Source organism: Anser brachyrhynchus (assembly GCF_964034855.1).
Source record: "Anser brachyrhynchus genome assembly, chromosome: 14".
Taxonomy (NCBI): Eukaryota; Metazoa; Chordata; class Aves; order Anseriformes; family Anatidae; genus Anser; species Anser brachyrhynchus.
This window is the reverse complement of record NC_137709.1, coordinates 5,672,724-5,690,940: the sequence shown is the minus strand read 5'-3', so window position 1 is coordinate 5,690,940 and position 18,217 is coordinate 5,672,724. Positions and strand designations below refer to the sequence as shown.

Here is an 18,217-nt window from a genome sequence, read left to right as displayed (position 1 = left end):
ATAAATAAAAGGTTGAGAAAGTATTGGGCAAACAAAGCTTTATTTATCACTGAAAATTAGAGTGCAAGAAATCAGGCAGCACTGCTCACTTCAAAGTTATGAAGTCATGTGGATCATGATGTGTAAACAACAGAGAACCAGTTTTCCTTCATTATTCAAATGCAGTAATGGAGACTAAAAAGACCAGAGCAATAGAATAACACTTAGTAAGTGTACCCCACTCTATGGTTATTAATATTCATTAAAGGAAGACAAAAATTATTAACTCAGTCAGAAATGCAAATGATTCAACAGGGATTAGCAAAGGGATTCACTTTATATTAACCACTCAGTCAAAAGCAAAGTTGTGAAGAGATGCCACACCTCCACAGTGCTAAGGTCACCGCTTATTTGTTCAATCATGCTGGCTCCTTTGCAGCTATTTAGCTCAAAGTTGTTTTAGCCAAGCATTCTTTGTGACAATACTTTGCAGAAAGAATTGGTCTGGTTAGGTGTAGGGCAAATGGACTGCAGGGGTCTCGGGGCATGTGAGAGAGCCCCCATTTGTATCTGTCAGGGCGTGTGGAATTTGTATCTCTCTGTCGGAGTGCGTGGAGATCTCAGGTTTGAGATCCAGAAATAAGCCTGCCTGCATTTACACCTAAACAGCCGAACAACCCCTCTGAAAGCACAGCGCGGACAGCTCGGCCTTGGCAGACTTTCAGCGTGCGCCGTCCCCATCGCCACCGTTGGCATTTCCACGCAAGGGCTCGCCAAAAACCGGCCTTTTCACGGCCTTCCCTCACACCAGGCCCCGGCCTTCCGGGCCCAGGCCGACGCCATCCCGGCGCCGTGCCTCCCCCCCCCTCGGCCAGCCCCCGGTTCCTCGCTCCCCGTCTCCCCCCCGGCGCGGCGGGAGGCGGAGCCCAGCGCCGTGAGGGCGCCGCCCGCAGCGAGCGAGCGAGGGAGGACTCGGGACGGGACGGGAGGTGTTTTGTGTTTGTGTGAGGGACAAAGCCGCCGCCATCTTTGTGCTCGTGCGGACAACGAGGCGGAGCGGGCCCGCGGGGGCCCCCCTCAGCGCCGTGAGGCGGGGCACGAAGCGCGCAGAGGCCGCAGCCCCCACCGCCGTCACCGCGGCGGCCATTACAGGACTGCCCCCCTCCTTTCGCCGCCCCCCCCCCACCCCGTCCGCCATTTTGTCCCCCCCCCCAGCAGGCGGCCGGCCCTGACTGGCTGCTTTCATTTGTCGCGCCGCCATTGGCTGGCGGGCGGCGGGGGGGACAGGCTCGCGCGGCGCGTGACGTCAGGACGCTGCGCAGCGCGGCCGGCGGCTATTTAAGGGCGGTGCGCGGCGGTGCGCAGGAGCAGCCAGCAGGCAGTTGGGGCCCGGGCAGGCCGGCGGCGGCTGCATCGCGCCTCATCCCCGCGGGAGCGGAGCGGCACAGGGCGGCAGGCCCCGGTCCCACACCGCCGCAGCGGCTTCTCGACGCCCGTTGATTTTTTTTTTTTTTTTGTCTCAGAGCGGCTCACGTATTTTTTTTTTTTATTTTTGTCCCGGCCCTTAGTGGGAAGGCGCGGCCGAGATGGATCCCTGTCACACTGAGGAGACCGAGGGCGAGATCCCCGGGCTGGGTAAGCAGGGGGGGGGTGGGGAGGAAGAGGAGGAGGAAGGGGAAGGGAAGGGGAAGGCAGGCGGTGTGGAGGAGGGGGAGGGGCGGCCGTGCGGTGGGGGAGGGGCGGCGGGGCCCGCCCGATCCGGGGCCGCGGCGCCCCCGCGTTGGCGCCTGCGGGGGGCGGCAGGGCGCGGGCGGGCCCGGCGTGCGCGCGCCGCTCCCCGTCCACCCTCCCCTTCCTTTCACCCCCCCCCCCCGGCCGCGTGGCGGAGTTAGGGGGGAGCAGCCACCGGGGGGGAGGGGTGGATTGAGGATTTTGGGGGGGGAGAATCGGGGTTTGGAGGTGCCCCCCCAGCGATCGTGTTCGTGGGAAAGCGGGAGGGTGTGGGGGGGTCTGTTTGGGGGGGCGGTGGGGTTCCGTTGGTTCCGGGGGGGGTCCGTAAAGAAAATGCCGTTAAACTGCAGTTTGTTCCAGGTGTAACGCTCGCGACTGCAGTGCCGCCCGTTGTTTAGGGTAAAAGGGTTGAAAGCGGCTGCTCGGTAAAGCAGAAGTTGAAAGTAAGGCTGCTGGACGCCATAACAGTCTCGTCTTAAAATGGTGAACTATGCCAGTTATTGCAAAACAACCCTGCCCCAGCGCCTGCTATCTATATTTACTGGGTTGTCGGCCGCTGATAACCGGTTAACTCCTCTGTGCTTGAAGCCGGTCATGAGCCCGTGTTAGTTTAAAATCTTTATTAAACAGCAGAGAATGTACTCGAAATACATTATCAAAACATCCCATGTATGTTCATTTAAACTATACTATAAATTCCATCAAACCACACAGTCCAGACAAGCAAAAAAAATACATGATTTATACGTAAAAAACCCTCGTTTTTATATAAGATAATTCACCATCTAGTTTAAATTGTCTTAGAACGCTGGCTTAACTGTTGTTTATTGAGCAGTTGATGTTCCTCTCAAATCTCATCTTCTTTACGAAGTCAGGAAAGATTTGACCTGTGAAAACAAAGCCTGTATTATATTTGATGCATTTTAAAAGGAAACAACAAAACAAAAACCCTGTTAGGGTTTTCCCTTTCCTAGGAACAAAGGATTTGTTACTGTACAGTCTCCAGTACTGTTCTGCCTGTATATATTCATGATCTGAAATGCACTTCAGTATAGTTGTTACTAGGTAGAATTAAGTAACCTAAATAATTTATTAGCAAGATGGGGAGTACTTAAAAGGTAGCTTTTGGAATGCTTTACAGCATACTACTTCGTTAAAGAAAATGGATTTGCCTTTACTAAGTAGCTTTTCCCTAGAAAGAAGTTGCTATGAGATCTTCGGCTTAATTTCCAGACAGTTCCAGCATAGTGCTGTACCCTTTAGCCCCCACCCGAAGCTGAAAGTAGAACTGGCTTCTGATATGTTGGGTGAAGGGGTTTTAGTGGAAACAAGAGCGGTGGCCTTTCAGTGAAGTGAAGTTAAAGGGAAGGTTGTACCTGTGTGTAGCAGCTCATAACTCTGAGCTGCTGTTTGCTCATTTCCACAGGAATAAAACTTCACAGCAAATACTCTCATAGTTCTCTGACTGAACATCGTGCCCCCACCCACATTACTTGGGAGAACGATACTGGATGTAGAAGTAATTCCTTAATATCAAATTCTTGACCAAGAATGGGGTATTTCATGTTACTTTCTTGCTGTGGAGTGGGCACACAACAGAAGGATTTATTTGGGGAATTTACCACCCCAAGTTTTGGCTTCCCACAGAATCGGCAAACACCATTTTGTCTCATGACCTATCACTGTTTCCTCTAATGGCCGTCCTTCCCTACTTACCAGTTTCACTTCATGCATTTAGAACTACGTATGATCTCGGTGTTTGTCAGGTGTCCAGGAAGAGCCTAGATCCTTAGAATGCGAAGGAGCATAAGTAGCTCTAAGCTGACTAGGATTTTTCTAAAGACAACATGGCTGACATGAATCGGACAGTATTATTGTGTAAACTATTTAATGAGTCGCATGGCAGTGCAGACTTGGCAGAGAGCAGTCTGACTCCAGTGCAGCTACTGTGCACTGTTTTTCCCCTCACAACTGCCCCTCTTGAAAAATACCTGTTTTTACTGTGAACTGCTTCAACCTTGAGGTTAATGTTGTGGGATTAAATGGTTTTGTGGAGGAAAGAAAAAAGCCTCTCCTATACCCATGTGATAGAGACTGACTGCTAGCCCGAAACTACTACTGCACGACTCCTAAATTTGCAGTTTGGTAGTTGAATTTTAAGAGCTTAGATTTGGTAAATTAGAGCTGTTACTGCAGAAGAAAATGCAAGGAAACATTTTTACTTACCTCATCAATTAGGTACTCCTGTTTAATCTTATCATTCTTAAAATCTTCATTAACATCCAAAACAAGAATGGGGATTTCTTTAAGGTTCTCAAAGTCAACTCTGTTATGAGAGAGCAAAATTGTTTTACGCACAGTACTTAACGCTATTTTTACTAGCATGATCTAATCGCTTTCTGAGACATCTTAGGGGTGCAGCACTGCTCATTATCCCATGCACCTGGGATGTTGATGACTTATCCTACTTTAACCAGTATTTCCTGGAAAATGCCTCTTGCCCTGTGTCCCCCCCCCATACCCATTGTAGTTAGCTGCTAATCCATGTACTAAGATGAAGTTCTATAGCACCCTTTGATGGGGATGGCATCTTTTAACAGGTTACAAGAAAGGTATTTAAAATGGCTGCAAGATAAGACTATTTTGGCCACAGGCTAGGTGCAGAAGAGAGCAGTAACCGTGCAACTAGGTGCTTTCATTTCTAGTTCTCCTAAACCACTGCATATTTCCTCTTCCTACGTCTGAAAAGCATTTCTGAAGTCCAGTAAGTGTGCTGAACAGCATTCGGACATGTTATTTTGCAAACCCAAGTGTTCCTATTAAAAATACAGGAAATGTTTGCTCATGAGTTTGGAATGAGTAAACAATGTAAATGTTCCCAGAATGCCACAATACTGCAGTGCATTTGTCTCCTGAGCATTCAGGTCATCCTACATGAAATTTATACTTAGGAAAGCAGATGTGACTGATGTTCAATCTAACATACTTTTCCTAGAATTGTTTTGAATCTGTTAGTACTCCAGCTGGAAGGAGTTTTTTATTTCAGCTGAAAAGACATGCTTGCCTACCAAGAATGTCCTGAACACTTCAATGATGTTCTTTTGTTGTATATGCTAATGTCAAGTGGAGCAGTCAGTAATAAATGTTTAACCTACTGCTTTCCATTCAGTAAAGTATTTCAGGCTGTTGTAGGGGAGAATACGAAGTTTGCATTCACATCCAGAAGATCCTTACGTGAGGAAAGCTAATGAGTCAACAGGAAAGTGAGGAGGGAGGTACGCAGAGATCTTAGTCATGGACTGGGGGTTTTGTGTATAATACTAACTACCAGAAGCCTTTCTGATAATTGTTGAAACAAAATCACCCTTGTTTAAAGGTAGCTGGGACACTGCCTTCCCTTACACTGGAACTGCAAACTGCTTAGTAGGTAACTTAAGTGGTTGCCCACTGAATCCAGTCTCAACTCTGCAATATTCCTGTGTACTCTGTTACCAAATTGAAATCCTTTCTGGAGAAAAGTTAAATCTCCGTAGCTTTTTACTTGAAGGTAGTGCTTAATGCAAGTCCTTCCTTCCTTACTGAGTAAGTCTAAACTTAAATCTGTTTTACCCCTAATCAACTTTAGCATGAGGTAGAAAAGAGCCTAGCCTGTAAGCTGAAACTTGAATAAGTCACTAGTTTTTGATTTCAGCGTTCTGCTGCTTTTATGGTAACAGATCAAAGCTATTCTGGTGGTATAGGGAAAATGGGTTCATACCTCAGAGTTCTTTCATAAAGCCATGTTTCATGTTTATAGTGGAGGTTTTCCAAATACTCAAGCTCAATTCCTTGTTCCTCTTCTCTTCCCCTTGTCTGCAGCCTTTCCATGCATTTCTGAAAAAAATGCAAGCCTGGACATTAATAACATGTTAAAAGGCTAAATGAACTAAATTGATCAAGTGGTCCTTAAATCAGAATTAACTCTTAACAGATGAAAAAATAAGATGGCAAATAGTACATACTCAATTATTCATGAGGGTATCTACAGGTTATTCCTTAACTAGAGAGCATTTTTTTTTGCTGGGTGACCTGGTTTGGATACCTGAGTATGAGGATGTTTAGTATGCCAGTATTAAGCAGAGAACTGACAGTCCTTATGATGAAACTATTGAAGTGTCAAAAGCATTAGACAGGGAGCACTCTAATCCTTGGCTAAGAAAAAAGTCAGTTCTTACTAAAAGATTTTCCTTCCCATATACTGTGGTTTGGAAGTGAAACTTTATGCAGGGAGTCTTACTGAGTCTTGCTAAAATCTTACTTATGCAGAAGCTTACTGAGTGGTAGATATTAGTTAACTACAGCGTTTGCTGGCATCAGAACAGCAGCTCAGAAAGGAGGGTGTTCAGTTTGATCTGAATCCAATGTGAAGTTACTGTAGGCTTCCTGTAACTTCTGGAGAACAAAATGCTAGTGTAGTGTTAGTCATTGCAGTATGTCATGGATATACTTGGGTATACCTGAGGTGTGGTTCTGAGGTAGATGATGCCATCCAGTTCTATATCAGGTTCATACTGATTCAAAAGCCAAGTGTGCCAGTCCTGATAGATAGTCCACTCTGTTTCATTGATGTTTCCAGATTCAAACAGGTTGGAAGCGAACACGTATCTGCAAGGAAAGGCATGAAGTGTCATGCTAGGAATGACAAAATTGAACTCCTTAAACTGGTTGCATTGTGAGAGTAATTACCTGTCACTGTACACAGATCTCTCAAAAAATTGCACTGGATGTTCTGCTTCGTATAATTTGGCTGAGATGGGTTTTAATTGTGCCCTTACTCGGCTCAAGCAAGCATAAGTCTGAAAAGTGTAAGCCCATCTTGTGGGCTTATCATACAGCATTTGAAGTAGATTTCCTCCATTCTTCTGAGATGTTGAAAGCTCCTAGGGGTACAAGAGAGAAGACCTAATAACCAGTGTATTTTGGGGACAAGGCTTAATACCCAGTATATTTGCAAGTTTTTACTCCTTTTTCTTAATCCATAATTCTGGTATGTGATCCTTCCTAAAAAGGAAGTGACTTAGGCACAGAAACAAGATTTTTCTAAACTGAAAAGCTGTCTTTGACAGTTTTTTTTAAAAGTAGGTCTACCACTGGCTTTGAGACTGATTCCTGTGGAGTGGGGGATGACTACTTGGCAGATGCATTGAATAGTATCTTGCAAGTGGCTGTGGCAGTTTGAGTGTCTAATTAGGTGAATCTTGACGTGTTCCTTGGCCAGTCACTTCAGTTTATGTGCCCATCTCATGCTTCCCAAGTGCGGTGCACCTACCTCATACTCATCTTCAGCTGTCTGAATGTTGCACCACTTGGCAATAGGTTCAGGGATTATCTCCCACTCATCGCTGTGTTTCTCGAGTAGCCTGACAAACGTAGACTTCCCTGCAGCTGCAAAAGATTTGTGAAGTTTACTCAGGGTGTGGATGAGAGTGGTCTTGCTGACTGACCCTCAGCGGCAGTTGGGAGGTGTAAGAGGCTGCGGGCTGCCTTTTGGCAGCGTGGAGGTGCCGAGCTGCGTGCTTGCAGCTTGGAAGCCGCTCGGAGCAGGATCAGACGCAGCGAAATCGAGCGGATTTCCGAGAAAACGGCGCTAATCTGCGGCGCCAGGCGGCCGTGGCGGGGCCGGGCGAGGAGGAGGCGGTGGCGGGGCCGTGACAGGGCCTGTGGAGCCGCCATTTTAGGAGCAGGCTGCCCGCGGGGCGGGGCTGGCGCCGCATTGTTGGCGGGCCGAGGGAGAGCGGGGAGGCGGCGCGCATGCGCGGCGCGCGTTCCCCGTGGAGCCGCGGGCGGGACGGGCGCGTGCACGCGGGGGGTTCTGAGGCGAGCGGGAGCGCGCGGCCGGTCCCGGCAGCAGCTGCAGCTCCGCCGGGGGGGGGTGGGGAGGAGGCGGGCTGGCTCCATGCCCGGTGCCCAGTCCCCGGCGGTTGGCCGTCTGCGGGGACTCCGTGTCCCCGCTGTAATGGCCACCGGCCTGTCCTTGGTCAGGGAGGCTGCTGGGGACGGTGGGGTCCTGCCACGGCGCCAGTTCTTGAGTGTCCTGAGGGGAGCGGGGGCATGGCCAGGTGGCAGCGGGTGGCCACCCGTTGGGGCTGGTGCCTTTGTCGGGATACAGCCGCCATCCCGCGGGGTCAGTGGGGCTGGAGGAGGATTTCCCCTTCCCCCCCTTCAAATCATCCCCTCAGGGCTCCCCTGTCCTGAGGCCGGAGCCCCGCATCCCGCCCCCCTCCGCCGCCGCGCTCACCGATGTTCCCCTCGATGGAAATCTTCTTGAGGCGCTTCTGGAAGCTGGAGTCGAGGGAGCCGCTGGGGCCGCAGCAGCGCCGCTTGGCAGGGGTGGACATGGTGGGGCGCTGAGGGCAGCTGGCTGCTCCTGCCTGCTTTAAGTCTCCCGCCAAGCGGTGGGCGGGAGGGGAGGGCTGCCTCCTGCTGCCTCCCGCGCAGCCTCTGCCTGCTCCCCCCTGCTCCTGCCTCCGCCCAGCCTCTGCTGCAGGGCTTTTTTGAAACGGGTGTTGTGCGAGGGAAATTTTAAGAGTGGCTTCCTTCAGGAAGTTGCTGCTTGACTTGCTGGTCTGATTTGCATCAACTTCAGTGAGTTCCCCCATGTTGCTTGTGTTCCAGACCTCAACTCCGGAGCAATTTTTTTCCCAAAAAGTCTCCTGCTTTTTGTAGTCTGAATTGTGATCCGATAAATGTTTTACATAGTTACAGAAATACGAGGCAATGCAGATTTGTAGTCAGTGAAACATCTCAACCTAAAGCTGTATGTTAATTTTGTTATTGACTGGAAAGGAAGCATGCATGAATGAAATATATGTGGGTGCCCTTGGGAGCAGCCCTGCCTCGCAGCTCCAATTCCAGCAGCAGTGTTGGCATGCCCGGGGCTTCAGAGTCCACTTTAACTCCTGGCATGGGTGCTCTGTTACCTCTGGGGGCACTGGTTGAGGCGTGAACTGCTTGGTCCTGGTGGTGTAAGGAAAGGGGCTGAGGAAGCTTGGCTAACACATCTGGGTGCTGCTGCCAGAGGCTGTGCCGCTGGTTACACCCGGTAACTGCTCGTCTCCGTGCCAGGGAGGTTCAGGGCGAGACCGAGCTCGGTCCGGTGTGTTTGGAGGAGATGGGAGGGAGTTCTAGTTTCCTTTTCGTTATGATAATTGTGACCCGTGTCTCTTCTTTCCCCCATCTCCTACAAACACACCAGGCTTCAGTGACCGAAGCGAGCAGATTGTTTCACGCGGGGTAGCGTCAGCATTTGAAGCTGGTAAGTGCTGGTTCCCGCACGCCTCTCGTGCAGCCAGACGTGCCCGTTGCTGCGGGGGGCGGGAAGCGCCGCGCGGCCCGCGCCGCTCTGAGGCGCATGCGCGGCGGCTCGGCGCGGGAGGCAGCGCCTCGGCTTTGTTCAGCGCAGGAGGCAGGCGACGCATGCGCACAACCCACCGGGGACGGAGGGGGGGCGGGCGGGCGGGTGGAGGGGGGGGGGAAGCGTAGCCTAGCGAGGACGCATGCGCAACCTGGCGGGAGCGGCGCGGGGAAGGTGTGCGTAGGGGTGCGCGGCCCGGCGCGGTGGCGCTACTGAGCATGCGCAGGAGGGGCCCGCGGGGAGGGGGGCAGAGGCCCTCCGGGCGGCGGCGCGCATGCGCTCCGCGCCCCAGTCCCCAGGCACGCGGCGGGGCCCGCAGCCCCCGCTCCGCCGCCGCCCCCCGGGGCCCCGAGCCGGGCAGGAGCGCGGCGCCGCCCCGCCGGGGGCTGTCGGGCGGCGCGTGGGGCCGGGCCGGGGCGCTTTGTGCGACGGAAGGGCCGGCCTAGCGGAAGCGGGAGCACCCGCCGCCATTTCCTAGCGCGCTCTCGCCACAGGCTCGCCCGCTTGCTGCCGCCTGACCGGGACTAGGCGCTCTCCGGACAGCGGATCAGGCTCGGAGCCCTAGAACCAGCGCGGAGCCCCACCATGTGTGCGTGCGGGGACGGGGGCTGGGCGCGGGCCGGGCGGGTGGGCCAGGCGTGCGCCGGGCGGGAGCGGCTCCGTGTGTGTGAGGCGGGCAGCGGTCCGAGGTAGAGGAGGCTCGGGGGCGGGCGGGCCTGGGGCCGGGGGGCCGCCGGGCGCTCGGAGGGGGTGTGGGCGGCAGCCGTGCCCCGCAGCATCGTCTCAAGGAGCCTGCTGTGGTTTTCTCCAGCTACCACAGAAACCGAGGCGGAGCCCAACCTGACCTCCAATGTGATGCTGAACACGGAGAGCAGTGAGGGATACGTGGTGAAAGTGAGGGGGCTGCCCTGGTCCTGCTCCACTGAGGAGGTGCAGAGGTTTTTCTCTGGTAAGTGGAACCGAGGGAGTGGGGGGCTGGGGACAGGGGCTCCTTGCGGTTCTTTCAGGGGAAGCGGTAGCAGCAGGAATATTGCAATGAGTAGTAACAGAAGTTTTGGTGTAATTCCAGTATCCAGTGAAGTTTGTAAAGAAACAAGTGCCCTAGCTAGAATGCAGTGCGGACAGCCATGCTTCAGTTAGTTGGGACAGGACACAAGTAGCTGCAGCTGCGTGTTGCTGGAACAGCCACAACTGCCTTCTGTTCTTGAGCAGGTAGAAGAACGAAGCCTTCATTTGAAGGAAAATTTCAAAACTCTTGTTTCAGGCTTAATTAAATCAATTTAATTCTTGATGCTGCTGTAATAGGTTTGCTATTTCAGGAATTTGGTAAAAGGGATTTGGTCCTGATTTAGTTCATTATGCCTGCACTTGATTTTTACTATTTGTCGTGCTTCATCCTGATCAGAAAGTCTTAAGTCACCTATGATCAAAAGAAGAACACTTAACTTGACTTGAGGCAGTAAAGCTTTAAAAATAGCTGATTTTTATTTATCCCTAATGTTTTCCTAATAACAGACTTGAAGAGAAGGATAAGTTCATTTTAGCCAGGCCTTTATCTTCCAGACAAGGACCAATAAACTTGTAACAAGTACGCTATCTTTGTCTTGTAGAAGTAATTTTTTTCCTTTTAGGTTATCTGAAACTTTTAAAGCCATCATGTTCCTCTAAAAATTAAATCAATTCCTGTTTCTTTTTTTTTTCAGACTGCAAAATTCTGAACGGGGCTTTAGGTATCCGTTTCATCTACACAAGGGAGGGCAGACCAAGTGGAGAAGCATTTGCTGAGCTTGAATCAGAAGAGGATGTGAAACTGGCACTGAAAAAGGACAGAGAAACAATGGGACACAGATATGTTGAAGGTTTGATTTGGTCTAGTAACTGACTAGATGTATTTGTACTTGATGGGTTTTTTGTTAACTGTTGTTTTGTCTTTAAAATGCATGTGAAAGGACAAATGGACTTGCGTATCATAAATTGACTAGTTTCAAGGCAAATGACTTTTAAAACTGTTGAGCGTTCCAGAATGCATTAATTCTAAGTGCCTTTTACAGTTTTCAAGTCAAACAACGTTGAAATGGATTGGGTTCTGAAGCATACTGGTCCCAACAGCCCTGATACGGCTAATGATGGTTTTGTACGTCTTAGAGGACTCCCATTTGGCTGTAGTAAAGAAGAAATTGTACAGTTTTTTTCAGGTATGTGGGGTAAAAGTACTAGCTGTAGCGCTATTGGTCTATACTTAAAAAACAAACCCCCCAAAACCACACCGCCCGGTAGTATTTTAACAGTACAATGATGTGTAATAAAAGTAAATAAGTATTTCTCCATTAGTTATATGGGCTCAAGAGATGAATTTATTAAGTATTCTCTTACTAAATAAATGAGGAAGTCTCCAAAAGCTGTCCTAATTTATACTTTAGTGCGGCATACTGTTGCAAGTAAGGTTAAATGTAAGTAAGCAGAAAACTTTTGTTTTCTAATAAGTGACCAAGTAGGAGGATCTTTCTACCCAGTCTTAGCTAGTTCACGCTGCTAATTTCATCCTATGTGAAGGATATAGAATGCCATTAGTGCTGGGCCCAGTGTAATGAGCAGGATGAGGAAGACAATATATCGTGCCTATGATTTCTTTATTTATATTTATATTTAAACATTTAGTAGGGAGTAATACCCCAGGGGGAAAAAACATCTTGCTGAACTCCACCCAAGTATGGATTTTCCCCCCTCCCCACTTCCCAGGGGAAAAAAACCCCTTGATGTAGTATAGCTTAGTCTTTATGGATGGAAGAGATAATGTCTTGTGTTGACCCTTAATTCTCACTTTCTTGCAGCTGTTGTATGTTCATTTTTACCAGTTGGAATGCTATTATAAATGCTAAGGATAAAATCTGTTCAATTACCTAGGATTGAACATGTCAGTGTTTTTGAGGTAGTAACTATCGAACTGTTAAAACTGGCTAGAATGTTTTGCCTTAACAAGCCTTTTAGATATGATTGAGCTTATTGTTTTTCTTAAATTTTTAGAAATATTGCTAGCCTTACAAATTCAGAAGTTTTTTGTGTATTCTGAATCAGTAATAATGTGAACAAGAGCAATTCCAAAGCGTGTGCGTTTTAAGTTGTTTTTTTATATGGCTAAGTGGTATAAACTTTTAAATGCTGTTACTGTGCTTAATATACAAAATGTACCTCTTCTGTTCATAAGCTAATACTTTTTGAAATTCATTATTTTTATTTAAGGATAAAAATAATACTGGAACTTAATATTTGCATAAGACTATTTAACCTGACTTCTAGTAAAAAATACTTGTTAAATGTGAAGTTGTTTAACTTGCTGTGTTTGAATCTGTTACATTTAAAAGTTCGTCTTAAATACTTTCACAGAATTGAAGAGGTTTTAAATAGCTGTAAACTTCTTAATGCACCCTGCATTAGATGCCCTATCTGAGGAGTTGTACTTGACACTCAGAACTTGGCTGTGCTCTGCAGGGTGGGTTAAGAACATAATCTGAATGGTATGCGATCATGGATTTCTTTTGTTGACATGCTTTTTCTTCTAGTGTTCTAGAATCAGCATACCATTCGCTTACAAATATTAAAATTCTGGTGTATTTAAAGCTATAAGAAAAACTCATGACTGGGCTTGTGATGTTAATATTGCCCCCTACTGGGGTTATTTGTCCTTGGGTTGAAGGGTTGGAAATCGTGCCAAATGGGATAACATTGCCGGTGGACTTCCAGGGGAGGAGTACGGGGGAGGCCTTCGTGCAGTTTGCTTCACAGGAAATAGCTGAAAAGGCTCTAAAGAAACACAAGGAAAGAATAGGGCACAGGTGGGGATGGATGGTTGGTTGGATATGTCACTTTTCTTATGGTAAACAATTAAATCCATATTCTCTCTTCTGAAAGTGTTAAAAATGCTATTTCTATTGGGATATCGGTCTCAAACGTGGTCACAAGTTCAAGGTATTACTACTGTACATACGGCACAGGCTGTCTAAATTGGTCCAAAACCAAGGATAAAACTGGGCTAAGCTTAACCATGCTTTGAAAACACGGTAATACTGGAGGAATGTAAAACTGATAGCTTGAAAGCAACAAAGTTGAGAGACTATGGCTTTAACTTCTCAAATAGCACCAATTATGCCTTTAGCTCTAAAGACATGCACAGTACTCTTATTACCATAAGAAAATGTGATAATTTCTAAACTTGTTTTATAAGTTGAAATGTAACAAATTTTCTTACTGTATTTATTAATCTTCAATGTAATAAGCATAGCTTTCAAGAAATTGTCACAAAGGGTTTTTATTCTATTTTACTTGTGACTATTTTTCATTGAAGCATGCACTTCTTGCCTACGCTGAATCACTGAAGCATAGGCTGGGTTCATTAGCACATGCAGAGCTTTTTGTAGCATCCTGATGGGTTAAAATCTTGGTGGAGGCTGGGTTTTTAACCCTCTGTTTATATTGCCACATGAGCAAAACAGTGCTGAGTTGAGTGGACGTTGGTCCCTCCTACATTTTTGACTAACACCTTAAATTTGGGGGAGGGGGGTGGGGAATCAGTCTTGCTCCCCCACCCTTAAGGTTGGGCTACTGTGATGTATGAGGAGCATTTAAACCCTTCAGTAATCGTAATTTCTTGAAAAGACACTAATTTGAAAGTAAAGTAGTGGTTTTAGTAGTATGTCATTGCCTACATAATGTAAAGAAATCTGGCTTAAAATCTGCCGCCAGTTTCAAGGCTATGACTAAATGTCTTGTAAAAATGTAAAATTGTGAGGTCTGTTGTGGAAGGAATTTACGACTGACTACTTCCTGTGGAAACAAATTTCAGGTACATTGAGATCTTCAAGAGTAGCCGAGCAGAGGTGCGCACTCACTATGACCCTCCACGCAAGCTGATGGCAATGCAGAGACCAGGTCCTTACGACAGACCTGGTCTGACGCGGGGATATAACAGTCTTGGTAGAGGAAGTGGCTTGGAAAGAATGAGGCGTGGAGCTTACGGAGGAGGTAAGTATATGAAGCCCAAGAGGGAGCTGCTCAGCTGAGAAGCAGCACCACTTGGGGTGATGGTCTTCCGTGCTCTGTAACCGCTGGTTGGTAGATGTGCTTGGCTTTATTTCTCCTGTAAGAAACGGAACTTCCTGACCTGTTCTGTGCCGTGTGTTTATATGTACGTGTGGATCTTTCTGCAGTTAAAATAAACATGTTGTCCGATCTATCCATAGGTTATGGAGGTTACGATGACTACAATGGGTATAACGATGGCTATGGTTTTGGTTCTGATAGATTTGGAAGAGGTAAGGGATCTCTAATAGGAATAGTAACTAACTTTCAATACATATAGAACAGAAACTTAAATACATCTGAAAGACCTAGAATGGACTCTCTTCTCTGCAGGAATGTCGGACCACAGATACGGCGACGGGACGTCCACCTTCCAGAGCACGACTGGCCACTGTGTCCACATGAGAGGTCTGCCTTACAGAGCGACGGAGAACGACATCTACAACGTGAGTTCCAGATCTGCTGTTCTCTTAGCTTAGCTTAAGATGCTGTGATCGTTACTGGAAGCGTTAACTGTGCTGCTGTTAGCAAGTGTTCCTTTTGAGAGAACAGCTTGCTGTAGAACCGAATTGCGCTATATTGGTGCGTTTTAATCTCTGCATATTTTGTATGTAGTTCTTCTCACCTCTGAACCCTGTAAGAGTACACATTGAAATTGGACCAGATGGCAGAGTGACTGGAGAGGCAGACGTTGAATTCGCTACTCATGAGGACGCAGTGGCCGCAATGTCCAAAGACAAAGCAAATATGCGTAAGTACGGCTGTTGGGAGTGCGTGGCTCTGGGGAAGGCGCAGGACTGCAGTGCGCTGTCTGCTGCAGGTGGAATGCCAGGCGTTCTGTTGCAGCCTCGCAGTGAGTTTGGTGTGAAATGCTCTCATGCAAACTATTTTTTCTTCTAGAACACAGATACGTAGAACTCTTCTTGAATTCTACAGCAGGAGGAAGTGGTGGTGCCTATGGCAGTCAAATGATGGGAGCAATGGGTATGTGTAACTGCACTTCTTAAAAAGCACTTCATGTTTAACGAAGCTGGCTAATTTTGTACAGCTCCTGCTTATTCTATGCCTGGCATAAAAACTGAAATTCAACATTCTGTCTTAATCACACAGTCAAGGAATCGGAAGGGGTAGTTCAAGATTGGAACACTAGCACATTGCCAGGTATATAAACCTTTTGGGAATACATTTGAACTATTAATAGGTTGAATAAACTGTGGTGCTGAATGTGAGTGTGCGTGATGGGATGAGTGGCTCCTGGGAGTGCGGTGTAATGGGAAATACCTGTCCTATTTATTCCATCTTCCCTCCCCGTTTGTTTTTTTATGAGACACAAATACAGTTAGGTGATGGAAGGTGTATCTGTTGAGCGTGATCTGCCATTCAAGCTTGGTCTTGGTGCAGGAAAACCTTTTTCAAATTCGGGAAAAGTGAATTGCTCTAGTGAACTCCAGAACTGTTTCAGAGTCTAAAATGTGCATTGGCAGCACAAATCCTAAGTGGCTTGACTAAAGCAGATACCCTTCCTGATACCTTACTTCCTGGTTTCTTAGACCTTAAGGTGGTGGTTGGTGTTTTGGGGTTTCTTTTGAGGGTGGGAGGGGAGGCGGGAGGTGTGGTATGTGTGTGGACATCCTGCTGCTATTGTGGTATGTTGATTACAAAATGATTAAAGTAATGCTGATTGTTTTTAACTACAGAAAGGTTCTGTGGGAGTAAAGTAATAGGTGAAGAGCTGTGGTTAGTCAGCTAAAGGGGAGGGAGGCCTCCTGCCTGCTGTGGCACAGCGCAGCTGTGCTGGATGAGCAGTGTGGGACAGGAGGCCTCTGCCTGGGGCATGTCTCCTAAAGGGGTGGGTGCTGCCATGGGCAGGTGGTCTCCTGTGAAGCTGGGTACGCTTAGTCTCTTGGGGGGTGTATTGTACAGCAGATCAGTCCCGTTATCCATAGTCAGGCAATAGGAAGTGCAAAAGTAAATCCTCCTGCTGTGCTTGAGAACCCCAAGCTCGTGCTGTGGTTCTTGCAAGTTCCTGTTTGATTTAGGAAAGCTTCTAAAAACGTGTTCAAAGCTTTGAGCTTTGCTACCTTTGGAAGAAAATGAAGTAGGCTAGAGAGTGAGCATCTCCAGAACAGAGCAGTTAAAGGGTGGAATTGTCAATAGTGGGAAGACTTTCTTAGAGGCGGGTACTTAACGTTCGTATCCTTAACTTAAAAGGAAGCCAATCCAGTTATGGTGGCCCAGCTAACCAGCAGTTGAGTGGGGGTTATGGAGGCGGATATGGTGGCCAAAGCAGCATGAGTGGATACGGTAAGAGCATTTATTCGGTGTTTTTTTAGGTGGGCCAAGTCTGCTGTGGCTTAGCATGTTATAAGGTCTCAGTGTGTTGAAGGGTAACTGTACAAATGGGGTGGCACGAGACCTGAGACTGAGAAGTAGAGGGAAATAAAGCAGGAATTTGTTGCTGGGGGGGAGAGAGCGGGAAGCTTGCTAAATTAATCAGAGATGGGTAGGAAATACCGACTGCCATTGATCACTTCTTAATTTCCAGTATGGAGGCTGGAGACTTAACCTGGTATAAATGCACCATAATGAAGGGGTGGGGCAGGGAGGATGGGTAGTCTCCAGAAACAGGTGGATAATAGAACAAATGCTACATCTGACTTAGGATATGGAGCTGTAAACTGACAATTTACAGTATTGGGCAAGGTAGAAAGTATTTCCAAGGAGGCCCAGCGAGAAGAGGGATGATCTATCGTGTATGTGTGAACGGGCTGCTAATCTGCTCCTCTTTTTTGTACCCTAGACCCGGGAAGTCAGGGCGCCATGAACAGCAGTTACTACAGCAGCGGGAACCGTGCATCCATGGGAGTGAACGGCATGGGTGGAATGTCGAACATGTCCAACATGAGTGGCGGCTGGGGAATGTAACCAATTGCTGACTTTTGGTCAAATCTTTTTTAAAAAACAAAAAAACAAAAAACTAAGTTTAACAGTTTTGCAATACAAGCTTGTGATTTATGCTTTACTGTAAGTGAAATCAGGATTGTTATTTTAAAACCTTTCAGGTTCAGTATTTTTTGAACATACAGAAATGAACATTCATCTAGGATGTAATAACCAAGTTGAGCAAAGACTATAACTGTTAAACAATTTTGAGCGTTTCTCAAGTTAGTTTTGTTGTAGGAGTGTATTTAAGCAGTAAGCGTATTTAGGTTAAAGCTGTTTGAATTATGTTAAATGTTGCTCTTATACCATATTACATCCAACACTGTTTTGAATACATGTTGAAAAAAACATGCTTTTTTGTAAAGAAACAATATAGGAGCTGTGTCTGAAATTCAAAGTGAACATTTGGCATGTTAGTTCTAGTTTATTTCTTTTAATATCCTGTAAGGCACGTTAAAGCTTTTTTTTAAGTTAATGGGGGAAACGTGTTGAGACGCAATACGGCTACTTTAGGATTTTGGTCTTGGTGTTCGTATAAAATTCTGAGGCCTTGATTTAATCTTTCATTGTATTGTGATTTCCTTTTTAGGTGTATTGCGCTAAGTGAAACTTGTTAAATAAATCTTCCTTTTAAAAACTGGAACTCATTTCTTCTTGAACTTCAGCTTCTGTGGTATAGATAGATACAGAAGCGTGACTGTGCTTCTGTGGTGTCAGTGATCACAGTACTCTTAACATCCATCTGCTGTGAAGTATTGTGACTATTTCTAACCACAATTATCATGTGAAAGCTGGCCTTGTGGGATATTAAAGTGACAATTGTTTCTCAGCCAAAAGTGGGGTTAGGAAAGAAAACTGCCACCTACTGCTGTGGGTGCTGAACTGCCACCACGGGGGTTCAGGATGCCACAAGGCTGTGACATGACCAAGCTTATGCGACCTTACCTGTTTGATGTGGTTTTAAAGCTGCAGAGGGGGGCTGGGAGGTGGCTGGGAGGTGATGCTGTTCTTTAGAGCCAAGGTGCTGGATCAATGGATGCTAAAGCTTAGTGCAGCCATGTTTCAATAAATTCAATTTGTTAAACACTGTGCTTA

At 47.2% G+C, this 18,217-nt stretch overlaps 2 protein-coding genes across 19 annotated transcripts; one reads left to right on the top strand and one right to left on the bottom strand.

The window, feature by feature from the left end:
* Positions 1 to 1,264: 1,264 nt before the first annotated feature.
* On the top strand, positions 1,265 to 17,759 carry HNRNPH1 (heterogeneous nuclear ribonucleoprotein H1). Of its 18 annotated transcripts, none has more exons than XM_080555704.1 (15): positions 1,333 to 1,614; positions 8,945 to 9,004; positions 9,598 to 9,692; positions 9,915 to 10,052; positions 10,807 to 10,962; positions 11,155 to 11,298; positions 12,798 to 12,936; positions 13,944 to 14,122; positions 14,341 to 14,412; positions 14,492 to 14,625; positions 14,795 to 14,930; positions 15,080 to 15,163; positions 15,290 to 15,340; positions 16,391 to 16,483; positions 16,980 to 17,759. In XM_080555704.1, exons 3-15 carry the CDS (start codon positions 9,689 to 9,691, stop codon positions 17,102 to 17,104), a joined length of 1,455 nt encoding a protein of 484 aa, XP_080411830.1. In that variant the 5' UTR covers positions 1,333 to 1,614; positions 8,945 to 9,004; positions 9,598 to 9,688; the 3' UTR covers positions 17,105 to 17,759. The 18 variants fall into 18 exon arrangements, with proteins under 18 accessions (XP_080411842.1, XP_080411844.1, XP_080411841.1 ...); XM_080555702.1 differs by having other exon boundaries at positions 14,486 to 14,625; XM_080555712.1 differs by lacking the exon at positions 9,598 to 9,692 and having other exon boundaries at positions 1,326 to 1,614; positions 14,513 to 14,625.
* On the bottom strand, positions 2,316 to 8,938 carry LOC308177864 (deoxycytidine kinase 2). Its single transcript, XM_080555721.1, has 7 exons — positions 7,988 to 8,938; positions 7,019 to 7,134; positions 6,436 to 6,629; positions 6,207 to 6,354; positions 5,468 to 5,583; positions 3,937 to 4,036; positions 2,316 to 2,597 (listed from the first exon to the last, which is right to left on the bottom strand). Exons 1-7 carry the CDS (start codon positions 8,346 to 8,348, stop codon positions 2,574 to 2,576), a joined length of 1,059 nt encoding a protein of 352 aa, XP_080411847.1. The 5' UTR covers positions 8,349 to 8,938; the 3' UTR covers positions 2,316 to 2,573.
* Positions 17,760 to 18,217: the final 458 nt, after the last annotated feature.